This window comes from Olea europaea, chromosome 15 (genome assembly GCF_002742605.1).
Source record: "Olea europaea var. sylvestris chromosome 15, O_europaea_v1, whole genome shotgun sequence".
NCBI lineage: Eukaryota > Viridiplantae > Streptophyta > Magnoliopsida > Lamiales > Oleaceae > Olea > Olea europaea.
Genome location: NC_036251.1, coordinates 5,704,427 through 5,723,043, shown reverse-complemented (window position 1 = coordinate 5,723,043; position 18,617 = coordinate 5,704,427). Strand labels below are relative to the sequence as shown.

Sequence of the window (18,617 nt, the reverse complement as noted above, 5' to 3'; positions counted from 1 at the left end):
ATGAAACTAGTAATTTATTCTAGCTACTGAGTCCACTCATTACAAATATTATTAGTTTTTAGATTAGGCTTTGTTGCTAGAACTGGATTGAATGTTGGAGAATCGGAATATGTGCTATTTCACTAGCAGTTTTCATCATGAGTCAAAGATTATTCCATGACATATTTCAGTACTCCTATGACAAATGAAACACGAGAAGTCGATATCTCCTCTCTTTGTAATTTGTTAGCTTTGGTGATCTATGAGGTGAATCCCATTGCCAAAGTGCCATTTCCAGTGAGAGAGAGGTGGACGCCAGGATCTTGGTGAGTGAAAGTACAATCTTAGAGAACAGCGTTGTTTACTCCATGAACATTGCTATTAATGAATGCAGTCACCAGTGTTGATTGAATTGCCTTTTCTTTAGTGAGTTTGTCCTTATATTTTCCTAGTCACCAGTGTTTCTTTACTTATGTTCTTATGGAGACTCTGAGATTCGCCTGCTGAGTAATGAGTTTTTTGGGGAGGATTCAATTCCATTATAGCTCCTTTGTTGTCACCAGCAAGCATTATCACTTTCATTCTGAGCTTTTCACAATCAGAAAGTTTCTTGGTTGCACCTTATCTTTCTTTCGTTTCTCTTTTTTTCACTGCACGCAATTCTGTCATCATAAGCATTGAGCACCAACTTTGGATAGCCAATGGTTTTTTGGACTAGCACCAATTGTTGCTCGACTTCAGAAAGTATCATCGTTTCATTTGTAATCTCTTTGTATCAACGTTTCATGTGCAAATGGAGAAATCGGTACAGTCCAATTTAATGTCCTCATTGCGGTTAGGTTCTTAACATAGGAATTTGTCCTATGACAAGTTAACATTGAATACAAGGATAAAACCACCTGTCCCAACTTGGGGACAGGTTTAAAATCAGGGGCGCCATTCTTAACATGGGAATTTGTCCTATGACAAGTTAACATTGAATACAAGGATAAAACCAGTTGTCCCGACTTGGGGACAGGTTTACAAACAGGGGCGCCCGATAATTGTACTGCAAATGTCAGACTCTTTTCAACATTATTAATGAGCCAATTGCAGCTGCTAGTGCTGCTTATATTGGAGCCACCATGAAGCCATTTCTCGATGGCACATTTTGCACAGCGAATAATTACTTATTTTCTGTCTAAATCATGCATAATCTATGACACAATTGGTAAGCGTAACAATAAGAATCCAAGAAAACACAAAAATCTACTCTTTATTGAGATTCTGCTATGAAATCTGCTAAATGTTTTATCCCCTGCTGTCTGTGTCTTGGGTTTGCTTGTGGAGATGTGATTCTGACTCTTCTTTTACTTTAGGCATTTTCAGCTTTTGGGATGGCTTCTTCAATGGGCTTCCACCAAATTCAGGTGACTTGTCCTCTTCTTCGTTCAAATTTACTACGTCTATGATATGCATAGTACGGATTATTAGATTGGTGTGCACCATTTAATCGACAAGATTTTAGTTTCAAAACTAGTGAGTTTAAGATTTGAATGATTAATCCGCTATTCATTTTTGGTTATTCCTTTTATCCCAGATGATTTAGCATTGTTGATCCGTATATAGTAACACATATAATCAATATAAAAATTTGAATGGTTGGACTAAACAATCTAATATAGAACACTTATAGATTTCTTATTGAATACTAACTAATACTGTCTATTACCTTATCAAACATATCGTGAACGTACTTCAATACAGTAAGAATTTGCAAATCAAAGACCTTATCCAAAGCAGGGTGTTGTCTCTCAGAATTAAGTTATGAAAACCTGTGAATCTTCAAGGCCATTTAGTGAATTCAAATACTTTGAAGACAATGTCAATTCCAGTGGGAATCTGCCAAATGAAGAGGATTACATTTAAGGCATTCAATGCAATGTGAAGGTTTCTGGCTGTTTCATTTCCCTTTTGCATTGAAGGGACAAGCGCTGCAGCTGCTGCCCATAGAACTGTAATACCTGTTTAATGAAGTAGAACAAAAAAACTCAGCTCTTTGAACCTAAAAATGCATACTTACGAAATGTCGTAGAAACATATAATCATAATTGCAATTGTTAGACCAGCCTGTCTAAAAGCTTAAAAAGTAAGGGGCTGAAAGTCTGGCAAGTACACAAATTTCATAAATCACCATCTCATCTAAAAGTTGGGACAAATTTTGCTTACTTGAATTGTCAGAAATAAGATCAAATCCATTTATGGCTTGTTTCGTATGGTGAAAAGTGGAGAACTTGACATTATTAAGAAAGAAAATAAGTTAAAATCTTATACATTCTAGTATCGAATCATATTCAATAATGTATAATGAACATGCTCTTAGAATACGAACCATAAGTAGCCAAACTGTATTATAATATGGAAAGAAAAAATTGTCCTGCTGCTAATTACCTGCTCCTGCAAATAAATGAGGTCCTGGGAATAGCTTTCCTGTCCTGAACCATGTGTTGACCCCTCCAAATACGGCTTCAAAAACCCCAAATCCCAGCAATATGGAGCCAGCATTGAAGTGTCTATCCCTAAATGACCCTTTGATCAATTCCTTTCTTTCCTGAATATATGGAGAAAATGGCAATAGTTATTCCAGGATTACAATGTAAATCTTTTAACCTTATTTTGTAGTAATGGATTGTTAGCTATGTTAGACTCAGTATCGAACGTGATTAAACATGTTTAGGCATCAAAATTTCGTTCGATCCATTTAGAATTTCATTGTTGGGCACAGCGAATCTTTCTGGACAAGGATAACCACTAAACAATTAGCCATACGATATGATTAAGGAAGAGAGGCATATGACCATTGTTGCATCCACTTTGACATACCAAACATGCCATCATAGGCCATTAACACTTTTAACTGTGGATCCCAAATTCATCGCCTATTCGAATAACATAACTACTTCCTTAATGCTTACAGAACGTGGATTCTTATCGAACTTTCTCATGTATAAACAAATATTGCACATGCTTAGGCAACCTGTCTCAACAACAGAAACAAAACCTTAACCCAACATATTTAAGATGATTGAAGAATCATTTTTTGACATTTCATTTACTACATCCTCCACTCTTCTCATGATATAAGATAGAACTCTTTGCACTTCTTGGAGGGGACAAAACAGAATGTGTAGCATTGTTAGTTTTAAGGTTTAAAAGGATACCTCAGTGAGTTGCTGAATCTTGGCTTCAACAGGTGATGACTTAGGTGGTTCAGCAGGTGGGGTACCATCTGGGGTGACTGCAACTGGCTTCACTTGCTTCTTGAGCTCATTAATTTCATCCTGTATGGTGCGAACTCGCCTCCATTGCCAACCAAGATAACCAGCATACAATGTGTACACGAACAAGCCACTCATAACAATGGGATGAATCAGGGCAAATGATCTTCCTTCAAGAATCCCAAATTCCCCTCCAACAGCAAGTGCATTCTGTTACACCATTCAATGAAAAAGAGAAATTTCTCAGCAATGAAACATCAAAAGGGGACTAATTTCTAGTTGAACATAATTAAATTTTTCCTTCAAAATGCCCATCACGTGCACGTAAGATTCATTGTTTTGTTCAAGCCTTGTTGCCACTCATTTGGCATAAATTGTGCACTAGTTGATCATTTGACGAAAAAAATGAATCTTTATCGCACGCGAAGGGGCATATTGAATGATATGTTCGTGTTTAAGCTTTTAGAGAATGTGGTTCATATATTCCGATAAAAATGAAGGACATGCCTCGGTGTCTAGAAAGAAAGGCACTGCGATTGCTGCGAAAGGAAGAGCATCAGATTTTAGGTGGATTAAGGTTTCATTTATGAGTTTTTGTGGGGTTTTTTCAAAATTTATTTTGTTGTTGGGAATGTAAAGTTTAGTTCTGAATTGTTGGTTTTTTGGTGGAATAATTGGGTGTTTAAGGAGGCTGAGTGTGGCTGCCATGGATCCCTATCGCTCTCAACACACGCTAGCCTGGTGCATACAGAAAGAAGGAGAATTTGGAAGACAGGTTACAGTGTGGGAGACACAACAGGAATTTGTGGAAAAAGATAAGGAAGATATAGACTAGCTTCTGTGTCCACACAAAAAAGTCCTACTTGTTGATGCCTCATTTGATCCTCTTTTTTATGTTAGAAAAACCGGGTGGCAGTTCTACACAGCAACCTATTTGGGAGTAATTTTTTGGTCAAAAAAATTGATTTTTTAACTGTTATTTTACTATTTCAATCGTCATATTTGATTTTTTCTCTCACAGATAGACCTCACTTTTTTCCTAACGATCAAAAAATCAATTCTCAAAATCACTCCCAAACAAACTCTAGAATTGAAACATGTTTTTTGAAATGTTGTCTTGTTGCTATCTATGTGCTAGATCTTTTACGAAAAATGAATCTGGCCTATACAGATCGGAAATGTGTTGATTATCAATTTCATGTTCCTCTAACAATATTTTAAAAATATCTCTATATTGATATGATAAAAGTAAAATGGTCAAAGCATCGAATTGATGATAAAAAATTGGTCATCTATCTTTTGTATTTATCAATTCTGGTCCTCTCACTTTTTAACATGTTGAAGTTGGTCCCCACCTTTCACTTCATCCACTTTAGTTCTTTAACTTCTAAAGATGTACAAATTGGTCCATTCCAGGTTTATGTACACCTTTAGTCCCTCGAAACTATTTCGGTTCTCCTGCAGGTATGATCCCTGAGCTTCAAATGCGTATAATATTTTATCCACATTTTTGGTGTTGTGCTTTAAATTCAATAATTGTTCCATTTGTATATCATTGGGACTGAGGATATATTTGTAGAAAAGTTAAGCTCTCTCTCTCTCTCTCCCCCTTTTATTTTTTATATTCGCAGTCGTGTAGTTTTTTTTATTTTTATTATTATTATTATTATTAGAGGAAATATCACGTAATGTCCATTTTTAGTGAGTCATTTGCAAAAATGTTCACAATTTTGTCAGTGTCCATTTTTCAATTATGTAGACGAAAATACCCCTATTAGAAAATATTATTTCCACACAAGAATTCAAAATTTTTCATATCATTATTCATGTCAATCAACGTAGAAATGTCAATCAGCATTAAATGCCTGGGTCGGGTCGATGTGGGTAGAGTTATGGGTCGAGTAGGTGCAGATCGAGTTGGATCGGGTTATGGGTAAAAAATGGAAACCTGATGAACTTGACCCGAATACAAAAAAAAAATGAAGGTGGGGGAATGAAAAAATAAAAGAAGCCCTAAACTAAGTCCTCTCAACTCTCACTCTCAGTCTCTCAATCTTCACTCCGACCCAACCTGCCGATAACGAGCCTGTCCATTTCTCTCTTATTTTCCCAATTGTCGTTTGCTCACCACACTTCAGAGTCCAGTGCTTTAGAATAAGTTTATTTTATTATTTTTTTCTTTATTTCGTTATTTTTTTCACTTCCCCAAGTCTCCCCTCTTCTTAAATTTTAAGATTTAGCTAGTTTAACATAAATTGATATCAAGGTCACTGAGTATATCGATTCTATTGGGCGAGCAAATACTAACTGTTGATACAATTTGAGATAAAAAGTGGTACATGTGAAATACTGTCGAAAAGGTTGAAGAGGTAAAGTGTTTAAAGAAATCAGGAAAATGATTGTACTTTCTGTTGTCCCTGTTATTGTATCTTTTGTTTTGAGATATAATCTATATGTCAACTAAATTTGATACTGCTAGATGATAAATAACACTAGTACGAAGTGAAGAATACTCCATTTGAGGCATATTTCGCATCTAAGTTAGGCAATAAACATGATGAAATGACACAGGTTGTGTTGCTATTATACACTCTTAGACTGTTTGAATGCTCATCAGCAACTAAATGGCTTCATTTTCGAATCAAATTTGTTCTGCATCTTGTTGAGGGTTGCATTTGTATATTGATGGTTTCTTATGGAGGAAGACTGTGATAGGTTGATAGTAGATAGAAAACTTTATCAAATCTTATGATATGTATACTTGATTTTGCGTATAGTCTGTTGTAGTTGACTCTAAATTCATTTAATACAAGGCTATGTTGTTGTTATTTATTTTGCTAAAGAATATTGCATTTTCGATTTATTTGAATATCTAAATTAGGCAATTAACTTAATGAAATTGTAGAAGATTGTGTGTATACTTTTGAACTGTTTGAATGGTGATCAAACTGTAAAATGGTTACATGATAGCTTCAGATCAGAAGCCAGGTTTGTTTTAATTTCAACAATTAAACAACATAGTTTAGATATGGTATTTTATCAAACCATTGTATTGTAAAAATCATTTTTCTTTCACTGCATTTTAACAAGAATGTTATATTTGATTTCATTTGTACGTTCTCATGCTATTTGTTAAAGTATTGTTTTCATTTGTTTTGATTTGTAGATGAGTATGACACACCGATATAAAATTCCGGAGGAAGAACGTGTTCCGGCCTATGTGTCACAAGTGAGCAACACAAAATATATATCAGTTGTCCTCAACAAATTGGATCCACAGCAAAAGCGTCAGTTGGAGTACAGTTGTATAAGACATGTTGCAAGGTTACCAAAGCTGAAACTATCTGCTCAATTAATTCATGAAATGGTAAACAGATCGGTGGTATGCCGAAAGCAGTTTGAGGCTTGGTTCAGGGTGAACCAAAGATTTGCAAGATTTGGACTGTCGGAGTTCACACTAATTACTGGCTTGAAGTGCAGTCCAATGCCTAAAGGTGCCGAAATTGACAAAATCCTAGAGAAAACCCGTCTACAATATAAAATGTTTACTAATATGGACCGGATAACGTGTAGCGACCTAGAGAAAGTTTTTTTGAAATGTACCAACCGTAACGATCGTTACAAGCTTGGGTTGGCACTAATTATTGAAGGGGTATTTAATTCAAGAGATCGGAATAAATTCGACAACTCTTTCTATCGTTGACGACTTGAATTTTTTCAATGCCTACCCATGGGGGACAGTATGTTTTCAACTTTTCATCAAATCACTACTATGTGGATGGGGAAGAAAGGCGGACATGGTAAAAGTGAATGATTGTGATAGGATGACTTGCACATTGTACGGATTCCCTCTTGCTGTCCAGGTATACATCTATTTTGGTTCATTTCAGTTCTTCTCATTGCTCATTGTTATTTATCTTCAAATATGGTTATTACTGTTACAAATGACATGCAGATTTGGGCGTACGAGGCAATTTCGGAGTTGGGAGCTCGATTCTCGAGTAAGACTTGTGACGATGTCCCGAGGATGTTGCGGTGGTCTAGCACGAAACAACCTCATTCCCGGACATATTCAGATTTTTTTTAGAAGACAAATGTAGGCGATTTACATACTTAATTGTCTTACACTTCGCAATATATATTTTTTCATTTCGCATATTTTTCTTCTCCTGTAGGTGCACTTGTGGGCAACGCTGTGTGCAACTGCTGGAGAAAAATTGCAGTTGTACTTCGTCGATCTAGTTCTGTTGGAAGATGCAGTCGACCCCGTTCTAGATGGTCTTGTTGCTCAATCAATAGAAATACAAGCTTATCCAGTTGAAGATGATATCATACGGAACGATGACAACAACCATCGACCAAATAAATCCCAGAGAGGCAACATAGGTGGACCTCTTCATCGAGGTTTGCATCACGTTGAAGGCAGAGAAGAAGAGCATGGGGATCCGATTGTTGAAAGACTTGTGTCTTTAGATGAGATAAGAGTTATCTTGAATGAACAACGGGAGGCATTTGGGAGCAAGATGGGGGATTTGAGGGAAGAAATGAACACAAGATTCGCTAGTCTCCAAAATGATCTGGGAGGTCATGTGTGTGGTTTGAGAAATCATGTCACTGATGAGATGAATGTTCTTCGACGAAGGTTTGATGAAGTTGCTAAGAAATTGGACAACACAATGTTGGTGCTGAGTATGGTGGATTTGGTCATGACGATCGTAGTGGAGACGAGCCTCGACATGATGTTTTCACTCCCAATATTTCTGCGAACAGACAGGATGTCGTAGAGGCAATCGAACCAGTTGTTTGCAATATCCCTGATGTGTCCATAACGTTAGGAGGTGGGGTTGGAGTACTTGGGTCAGTATATGTTGCTTGTGATATTGTAAAAGAGGCACCAGCCGTTGTACCTACAGTTGGTGTGACCATTGATGATCAACTGTTCATGATAGCGTCGTTTCTGGACCTTCGATGGCAGCTGATCCACCTACACGTAGACCTCGATCGTTGAGGCTGAAGAAGGCTAATGCAAACAAAAAGACGCCATATACCCGATCCGGTCACAAGAGGGGTAAGAGGGATGCGTAGAATTTAGAGGTTTGCCTATTTTGATTTATATGGTGGTTTTTCAATATGCATTTTGGTTTATGTCGTGGTACGGAAAATTTATTTTGGTTTAGACAGTGGTTTACATATTTTTGTTTATATGGTGGTATGTAATATTTTGTGGATGCAAACCGGTGGTTTATAAGTTAGTGACATGTTTCGAATGTTGTATGTTGAAAATAGTTTATAACTTTATTATCTCATATAGTGGAGTAGGAGATGTCAATGTTCTAATGAAATGTAGAGAAATATTATACTTTAGTTGAAATGTCGTTCTATACAAATGTACTGTCAAGTATCCAGATTAGCAGACATTTAATGTCGAGAACTACACATCAAATGTCAAGAAATGAGTGAAATGTCAAGAAATATTGTTTCAATATAAATGTTAACGTCCCTTATATATATTTTTTTAATAATATGTGAACATATGTGTCATTCTGTGTGATCGTGTATGTGGAAATAAAATAAACTTCGTGCTACTTAGCAATTAGTAAGGAAAAATTGATTAACTCGGTTAGCTTTAATAAATTAAAGAAATTTATCGAACATTTTTTTTTCAATATAAAATTTGAATTGTACAAAATGTTAATTTTTTTTTTTTGTGTGAATATAAAATTTTAATGGAACAAAATGAATTAAAAAGAAATTTATAATTTGTCAAAAACTTTCAAATTGCAATACAAGAAAGTTTAAAGAAACCACTGATATATATATATCCATAATGTGTGAAAAATATTCAATTATGACAACACAACAAGTGAATATATTCACTATATACAGAATCTATCAACAACATTCAATTATCGTAATACGATAAAATGGTTCTGACATTTACTCACATGCACACTTTTAGCTACTTTTTCTCGTTCACTCATTATCCTCACATTCACTCCCCCATCCACACATTTAGCTACAATTATTTGTCACATTCACTCACTCTTCACACGTTTTAATTAATTTTAGCTCTTTCTTCTCATTCACTCCCCCATCCACACATTTAGTTACAATTGTTTGTCACATTCACTCACTCTCCTTCACTCAGTTTCTACACATTTTAATTCAAGTTTTATTCTCACATTCATTTAGCCGGAAACATTCCCACATTCACTCAAAAAAGACGCTCATTTGATCGGAAAATGTAAATAATTCAAAATTTGTATTTAATATTTGTGCTACTTAGCAGTTAGTTGAATATCTTGAAAGAAAATATACTTTTAAACTATAATTTATTCGACAAACCTCGTCTCCGTGACACTATGAGAGTGTCACGGAGCAGTTGGCTCCGTGACACTTTCATAGTGTCATGGAGACACATAAATGCAACCACCATTTTTTTTTGTAATTATTCACCCAGTATGTTTTACGTCATATGTAAACAAAAATATTACATTTTGTTTAAGATATTAATTTTTTATTTTAATTTTGTTTAGTATACAAGACTGAAAAAAATTATATTTGTTTGAAAATATTAATTCTTAAATAATTGTACAATTAACAGTACTTTGTTTTACTATAATAGATGTGTACAATCAAATAAAAATATTAAATCTTGAAAAAATAATTACAGTTGTTTAAAAATATTAATTCTTGTATAATTGATGCAGATGTCTTTAGAATATGTTCTCTCTCCAGAACAGTGGTTTTCTGCTACCATCTTTCAGTATCCAAATCGTCAATACGTTCAAGATTTTGTAGATTTCATAGATGCAAATTAACAATGTTATTTGATGTGTAGTAATTTTTATGGATTTATATATGGAGCTGTTTTCAAAGGAGACGAAGAACAATTTACTAGCAAGTTGGCACACGAATTTATAATGAGACTTGTGCATTGTGACAAAAACAATAAACTTTGGGTACGGTTAGATGACCATCTTGCTAGATTTGGCTTGCAAGAATTTTGCCTCATTATTGGACTACCTTGCCATGAACCATTCGTAGAACTTGATTATAATAACGATCGTCTTAGAAATCAATACTTCAATGGCACAAAAAAAATTAACAATAGAATGATTTTTGAAACTTTTCACATGCGTGAAGATACAGAAGATAAATTTAAGTTGGGATTAGTTATGTTGGTTGAGTGTGTGTTGAAACCGACTTCACGATAAGTTGATTATAGAACTCTGGGCATGGTTGAACATCTGGATGAGTTCCTTACGTATCCGTGGGGCCGGATAACATATTTCGTTTTGTTAAATTCATTGAAAGAGTCACAATTGGAAAGAATACTAAGGATGCAACAGAATGGACAAACAGAATGTAAGTATGCATTACAAGGCTATCCACTCGCATTTCAGGTATTATGTTCCTATTCTAATTACTTACGTATTGTGTATAATTTCTTTGTACAAAGAATAAAATTTATACATCACATTTATCTTTCTTTACGTTGCAGTATTGGATATATGAAGCGTTTCCATGAATTGGACAAAAGTTTGGTCGCCATAAATACAGAACGGTGTAGATTCCACGAATCTATAATTAGAGGCCTAATACTATACTGAAGGAATCGGTTGTTAAGCAATTTTTGGATACTCAAGATGTATGAATTTTTTATTTTCAATGTAGAATGACATTCGCATTTTATTATTAACAAGTTCAATTAAACAAATGGATTCTGATATTTTGTTATGATTACAGATCAAAGTCGTTGCAGTGCTGCAGCCTACAGAGGAAGAATTACAAACACCCTGGTACACAAATCTTTCACTGCCGGCTGACGATGAACATAATATATTAGATGCCATTGTCACTGGAGAAGTAGATAATGTAGTACCACAAATACCGGATAACATCCGTGTGCAAGAAACGACCAGTCGTGGTACATCGAGAACTTCAACTGGAGTTGGGCCTAGTTCTGCTTCTGGTGCCTCCAGATATGTAACTAAAGACCGAATTGAAGAAATGTTGGGTATGTACAGGTAACATACGATATCAGATGTGTCCAGTTTGTGTGGCAACTTGAAGGGAAAATTTGTTGAAGAATCCAGAGCCCTGAATCAGGATATCCTTGAAAGCCAAAAGCAACTGTTCGAACAACATAACAAATCGATGCAAGATTACATGCTATGAAGTATGTAGTCATACATGTATAATTCTCTATCAATATGTTTAGCACTCATATGGCCCAGGAATCGCAACAACAAGAAGTCCATTATCAGGCGATTCTTCGAAAACAAGAAGAATTATTCCAGCAGCAACAGGAGCACATATAGTCTTATATTGATACAAGTTTATGTTCTGTCAGATCTTACATTGACGAAAAGAATGAGAATATGCTAAACAGATTCTCTAACTGGGAATCCAACATGGAAGCCATTATAGGTTTCATGTAGCAGGATGTTCCTCTCCATGCAAGTCCAAATCCTACTGTTAAGCCGCATGAGACATCAACGTCTCAACCAGCAGAAAGTGTTGACATGCGGAGAAGAGAAAGGGAAAAGAAGATGAAATACACACAAATTTCGTCATCCACAGGCCGTCCCTTAGAAGACTACGATGAACAAGTACAAAAACATTAGGAATTGGATATCGAGAAATCAATCTGGGTAACAAATGTAACTCATTTTGAATAGTCCGAATGCTAAAAATTATTATATCTATGTCAAAAATTATTTGTTGAATTATTTAACAGTAATTTAAATTATGTTATATAGTGCATATTTGGACGATGGTCGTGGCAATGTCTATGGAACAGACATGCTAAAAAGTTTAATGGATCCGACGAAGGATCTAAATATTGCGGTGAGTGAAGTTTTGCAATCACAATAAATTTGATTTCGTAGTTAATATGTCAATATGTATTACATATATTTATTGCATTAGCATATTGAGTTAGAGCTGAAATTATTGAGGTAGCGTATGAATGAAGATTGTACTTGCGTCAATAAAAAATATGCAATTTTGGATTTTCAATTTGAAGAGGAGTGTTGTCAGCAAATGAGGTGGCACATGGAATATAACCAGAGAGGTGAATCGGATGGAACTCACCTACAAGGCTACGTCAACGGTACATTGTCTGTAGCTGGTCGTTCGTGGATGGGATGCAAGTATTTATTAATTCCAAGTTCATATCCAGGCAATGAATGTTATCTGTTTCTGGTCAATATTCCTGAATGAAAATTCTACATATACGACTGCAGCAATAATGTTCACACAGCTGATGCAATCAAGGCTCACGTAGAAGCAACATACACAGTCGTTCAAACATTATTGCAGTGTCTACCCCTGTCCACCAGACGAGATATAAAGAAAAATATAAATGATCCAATGAAGATGGAGATTATACCTTATCTACCGTGTGCGAACAATGGGTGAGCATTTCAACTCTTGCTATTTACTACCGTAGTTAATCTATTGTATATATTAATTTCAACTAACGAAAATTTATTTATTGTATAGGCCAAATTGCATAATGTTTGTACTCAAATATATAGAATACTTCGTTCTCGGGCATCCAATAGAATTAGTTTCAGTAAAGAGGATGTCAATATACAGAAGAAAGATTGCGGTCAATTTTTTGAATAACGAATACTTTCTTTACCCCCGATAGTGAAAAAGTTGTCGTGGCTTAGCTGTACTTTGCTTGTGTGACTGTTGATGAGCAGCCGGTTCATGATACCATCGTTTGCAATATGTATTTTGCTTTATGTTGTGGTACATAACATGAATTTTGGTTTTATGTGGTGGTACGTAAAATGTATTTTGGTTTACACAGTGGTTTGCATATTTCGATTTATACGGTGGTATGTAATATGTTCTCGAATTGTCATTCTAGACAAATAAAATATCAAGCGTCGAGATTCACAGCTATGTAATGTCGAGAACGACATATCAAATGTCCGGAAATCAAAGAAATGTAGAGAAATATCGTATTTTGGTCCAAGTGTCGTTCTAGACATTCGTAATGTCAAGTGTCGAGATTAACAGCTATTTAATGTCGATAACGACGTTACAAATGTCGAGAACGGCATCAAATTTCAACATAAATATAATCCAACCAAATTTAACTAAGAGTGAAGGCAACCAAATGGTGTATTAACTGTAAAAACTGCAGCAAGCAGGTTTATAATTATTATAGCAGTTAAAGTTGGTATACCAAGCACAAGTACATTCTCAACCATACTGATTTGAAAAAAGTTGTAAAATAATCACCATGAATGACTTCAACCATATTGGTTGGTGAGATATCTTATCGTGAATTCAACGGACAAGTGTTTCTCCACTATAAAATATTGGACTTTACTTAAATATATACATACGAGAATTTAACAAATTCATAGCACTAGTTAGTTTTTCCATTGATTATGTCTTCATCAACTCAATATACTCCTGTTCTTGATGTTACTATCACTTTCGACCCCCTGGATCGTCCGAGTCCGCGGACAACCTGATCATCATAGACTCGGACTCGGATGATGAAAGCAATATCTTTGTTCCATATGTTCGTCAACCTTCGAACCGCCATCGTAGGGTTTGCCTTCAATCAATCCCTTTTCCGAATCTAATCGACGAAATTGAACCGATTCAAGTTCATCGTGAGATCGTCTCAATATCGGTCCAACCGGAAGCACATCATGTGTTGTTGAATGAAAATGCTGGAGCAGTTCCCGTCGAAAATGAAGATGTGATCATCATAAGCTCCGACGAGGAGTATGACAGTGATATGTCCTCTTTGTCCGTCGTGGAGGATATGTAGAAAATGCAGTCATCGTAAGTGAAATGTTTACGTACATATAGTAGTGCTATAAAATCCATATAGGTGATGGATATTTTTTGGGGTGATCACCATTTTGTATAATAGTTGTCTACGATATGTATTGGAGTTATGACTTCCTTTTGTTGTGATTACCATTTTGTCTCCTCCAATGACTGAGGAGAACGAGTCATTCATGGGTTGTTTTTATATCCATTACCACATTGTGTCTACAATGATTAAGAAAATTCCAGTGATGAATAGATATGTGCTTGTTCACTTATATGATGAACAAAATGATATCGTAGTGAAATGCTCATAAGAATATATGTAAGCACAATTTCCCTTGTTGGTAGTTATACCCCAAACCTGGCCTCTCTTGTTTGTATTCATTATGACATTCTAAAATGAAGTGTTGTTTGTATTTAGTGAATGCCCATACAAATTTTTCTGTTTGTGCGCTATAAAATTTTGAACTACTAAAATAATATAAGAGAAAAATCACAAAAAATGGGATGAATCCATATAAATGATTCAAAATGTATTACAAACTTAATTTTACAACAAGCAATTGCAAATAAGTGATATCAAGAGAGAACGAAGAAAGAAACAGAAAGAAGTAGAAGTCAAAAATATATTCAACAATATTTAAAACAAGAGGTAGAAAGCAAGTAATACAAAAGAAAAAAATTCAAAACATTGATAATTCATGTTATCAGGGCATTTGACGATCGGAATACACAATGTCATTTAAGTATACGTGTCACTTAAAGATGTCGAATTCTGACATGTTTGCCTGTTATGTCCAGAACCCCCACATCGGCCGCATTTTCATCTCAACGTCGACTTTTCAGTTCTTGACCGTTGACGTTGGATAGGAGGTCGACCTGGTGCTCTACATATATTCGGGGGCAAAACTTCGACGGAATGAATAGACTGAGAAACAACCCAATCTGACTCTCGGCCAAATGGTGAAGAACTTCGTTGTACGCAGCTCACCAATATTCTGTGGTGTAGTAAGGGAAGCACAAATCATATAATGATTTTTCTTTTGCGCAAGCAGCTCGGGATGCACGTGAACATGAGATTTGTCGCATCTGAAACTCTCGACATGAACATGTGTTACCTATAAGGTCGACGGTACAAAGTTCGGTAGCTATACTTACCTCAAAAACGAGTTCGTCCAAATTTCGTACTGGTAAAGTTGCACCAGCGTCGAATGATTTTCTCAATTCATCATCAATTTTTGGTGTCACAGTCGTACTACATTTCGTGGATGCACTTTTTTCTCTCGTAGAACCATCGTTGTATCAATGACGTAATAGTTTCGATCAACGAGGTTATAGGGAAACCTCTTTGTCGTCTTAGGACTGAATTCAATGACTCCGCAATGTTATTCGTCATAACGTTGTACCGATTACCAACAAAATGTGCCCGTGACCAGGAGGATATATCGGCATGTTCCAAGTAAGATGCCATTGACGGTCGAATGGTTCTTATCCGTGTCATGAACTGATCAAATTTCGATACGCGGTATGCTAGCGCTGCCCGCTTGAATAAGAAGATGACATTGCTATTGCTATACCTAGCAATAAGATTTTTCTCGATATGCCAGATGCAGGCACCGTGGTGAGAAAGTGGAAACAACCTCGTAATTGCCCGCTTACTACTCTTCTTCCTGTCCGACACAAACACTAGCTGGCTTGAATCATCAACGACATCTTTTAACTTTGCAAAGAACCAATACCACGATGCATTTGTTTCCCCATCGACAACACTCCAAGCAAGAGGATATATTTGTAGGTTAGCATCTTGCACTGCAGCTACTAGTAGTGTTCCCTTATATTGGCCCTTCAAATGACTTCCATCAACACAAATTACTGGCCTCATGTATTCTCGAAAACCACGTACACTAGGCCCGAACGCTAAGAAGAAGTACAAGAACCTATTATTTGAGTCGAGTTCAATGTGTGCAATAGTTCTTGGATTTTTCTCGGTTAACATGTGACAATATGATGGCAATTTTTGGAAACTTTCTTCGGGTGTACCACGAAGAAATCGAAGTCCCTTCTCTTTAGCCCTCCACGCTTTGTTGTAGGTAATTTGTACACCAAACTCACGTTCCATATCCCCAATAATACTCGTAGGAACGTATAATTGGTTTGCATCGTTCAACCTTCGCATTATGTGATGCCCAATTATTGCACTCGTTGCGTAAATTTGTGCATTTCGTCGAACGTCTAGAGAACATGTGTGCTCATGTATGTACTCTCGAATCGTAAATATTTCTGAAGTTTTTATCTTAGAAGCTCGTACTAGCCAATGACATATAGTATCGACACAACACACAGTAAGAGATCTAGGATTCGACTTTTTAACCTTGAAATGAAACTTCTCTTTCAAAGCCTTAAGTTGAAGCCTTGTGTGTAACTGTTGTTTGCTAAAGAATAACTGATTCTCCACAATGTCTTCTTTATCAATTGACTCAATTGCATTTCGAATAAACAAATTGCCTTCACCTAAACTTTCATACATATTATCAATCGTTTGTGGCTCTTGTAGTTCGCACATACTGACTTCATCGCGTCCACACAATGCATCTTCTATTGGTGACAAAGGCTCAACTCCGACATGCAGTTCGTGCTCTCCAGCATTATATTCATCTGCAATTACACACAACGTCACTTCTGTGTGAGCAGACATAAACCATTGCAAATCTTCATCGTCAGCTACATCAGCAGGGGGTATATTCATGTTCGAAACTGTAAATTTCAATTGAATTCGGAACTTCATTCTATCAACATTCAGCTTCTCGAATAATTTATGTACAAGCTCTTCATATGTAATATCATGTTGAACAACGATTGATGTTGTTCGGTTCCCTAACCACTTCTACCCGTCATCTATGTTGACGAATCTACCACCATACGAGACAACAAATCTCTTAACATCTCCTATAGCTGCATGTCATAAACAACAATACTATCAACCACTAACGAAAATCGAAAACGAAAATGCTACCTACATGCAATATGTGAATCGCTATACACGAAATTTTCCTAACTTACTCAAGTTTTTAATGTTATTGTCAACATTTGACAGTGACGAGAATGATAGTATAAATATCATTCTCGACGTTTATAAATGTCGTGAACGATGTTTATACTATCATTATCGACATTTATAAAATGTTGAGAATGAAATGACGGGATTTCATGCATTTATCATCTTCTTCAACTTCAACCAACATTTTTGCAAGAATTTATTCCACGATAAATGATATTCTAAATACAGAAGTATATTATCTAACTAAGTTATTTAAGATGAATGATACAAAAAATATATACTTAGGATAATTTCGTCCATTGAAGGGAAAAAATACCTTATCAAAAAATTGAGATTTGAACATATATAACAACAACTACTAAATAAAACTTATCAAAAAAACGAGAGTTCGAAGAAATAGAGTTCAAAGAAATATACTTTCTACCGACAAATGATGAAAGCCTAATCAGCTTCAAATTTCTACCACAGTAAATTTCTTAAAATGATTTCTTTGAAGTTGGAATCATATACTTCTTCGCATATGTTAATGGAATTTTTGCTTTTTCTTCATTTGTTCTAGAATAATTGATTAAAATATAATTAAAAATGTAAGCAAGTGGACTCACCTAGGTAATAGCAACATTTTTGTGGCTTCTCATGGAAGTTATTTGCTCTTCTTAAAAATTGTGTTTATTATTATTGGCATTAATTAGCTTCTCGGGTTTCACCTCCAAACATTATATGTACACAAATTAAGTAAAAATTTGCCCAATAAATCAAATATTATACAAGCTTGGAAGTCTAGGTAAGAGTGTAAAGTACCTTATCAGATCATTTCCTTTCGAAAATTCTCAATGAAAAATGCAGATGATGACAAATGAGAACATATCACGCTTGTGAGTTGTTTATAATCGATTTAAATTATAAATGGATGGAATTGAGTATTTGATAAATGTGTAATATTGACCTACAAAAAGTATTTTGATCGACTATTAACAATTTACAAACAAATGCCAAACATGCACAATTACATTATAAAAATTTTTACGATTTTCTAAAAGATAGTTACATTTTTATTGACTACAATTTAAGGTCCCAATCTTTGTTATAGTTGTACTTATGTCCTGGCCTTTTCTTTTTCGTTTTCCTCCTCCTTTTTTTTTGGCATTTTTATCATCTATCTTTTATTTTATTATTTAGTACATTTGATCTATGATGATTATTTTTTTGTCAAATATTTTGTTTGCATTCTTCAAAATAAGGGACGAATATGATATCGCACTTTTGTATTTGTTTTTTTCTTATTTGAAAATATGAAAGATACGTAAGCCTTTTATGTTCTTTTAATAAATTTTGGACTACAGCCGTTATTAGATCCAACGCAAGTCAAGTAAACTCCTGGGCCAAGCCTGACTAAAATCTAGCCACGATCTCAAAAGGCTATGACCCGATGTGATCTCAAGAGGCTATGAAACGATGCGCTAATAGTTAATAAAAAGTTAGGATAAAAATGCAAGGAAACAAAGTTAAGG

At 35.3% G+C, this 18,617-nt stretch overlaps 2 protein-coding genes and 1 long non-coding RNA gene across 3 annotated transcripts; 1 reads left to right on the top strand and 2 right to left on the bottom strand.

Moving 5' to 3' along the window:
• Positions 1-1,635: 1,635 nt before the first annotated feature.
• On the bottom strand, positions 1,636-4,094 carry LOC111409939. Its single transcript, XM_023040065.1, has 4 exons — positions 3,744-4,094; positions 3,180-3,446; positions 2,410-2,569; positions 1,636-1,982 (listed from the first exon to the last, which is right to left on the bottom strand). The coding sequence occupies exons 1-4, from the start codon at positions 3,942-3,944 to the stop codon at positions 1,804-1,806; spliced, it is 807 nt and encodes a 268-aa protein (XP_022895833.1). The 5' UTR covers positions 3,945-4,094; the 3' UTR covers positions 1,636-1,803.
• A 220-nt stretch (positions 4,095-4,314) lies between these two features.
• On the top strand, positions 4,315-8,600 carry LOC111409938. Its single transcript, XR_002705584.1, has 3 exons — positions 4,315-7,099; positions 7,192-7,332; positions 7,412-8,600. It is a non-coding gene; the product is annotated as an uncharacterized LOC111409938 (long non-coding RNA).
• A 6,703-nt stretch (positions 8,601-15,303) lies between these two features.
• LOC111411142 lies at positions 15,304-16,794 on the bottom strand. The gene has a single exon (XM_023041702.1). It carries the CDS (start codon positions 16,792-16,794, stop codon positions 15,304-15,306), a length of 1,491 nt encoding a protein of 496 aa, XP_022897470.1.
• Between the last annotated feature and the right edge of the window lie 1,823 nt (positions 16,795-18,617).

Coding starts and splice junctions, on each gene's coding strand:
- LOC111409939 (XM_023040065.1), bottom strand. CDS start 3,944: ATGGCAGCCACACTCAGCCTCCTTAAACACCCAATTATTCCACCAAAA. Junction 3,447..3,743: donor CTTTCTTTCTAGACACCGAG/GCATGTCCTTCA, acceptor ATGGTGTAACAG/AATGCACTTGCTGTTGGAGG. Junction 1,983..2,409: donor TCATTTATTTGCAGGAGCAG/GTAATTAGCAGC, acceptor TTCATTAAACAG/GTATTACAGTTCTATGGGCA.
- LOC111411142 (XM_023041702.1), bottom strand. CDS start 16,794: ATGAATATACCCCCTGCTGATGTAGCTGACGATGAAGATTTGCAATGG.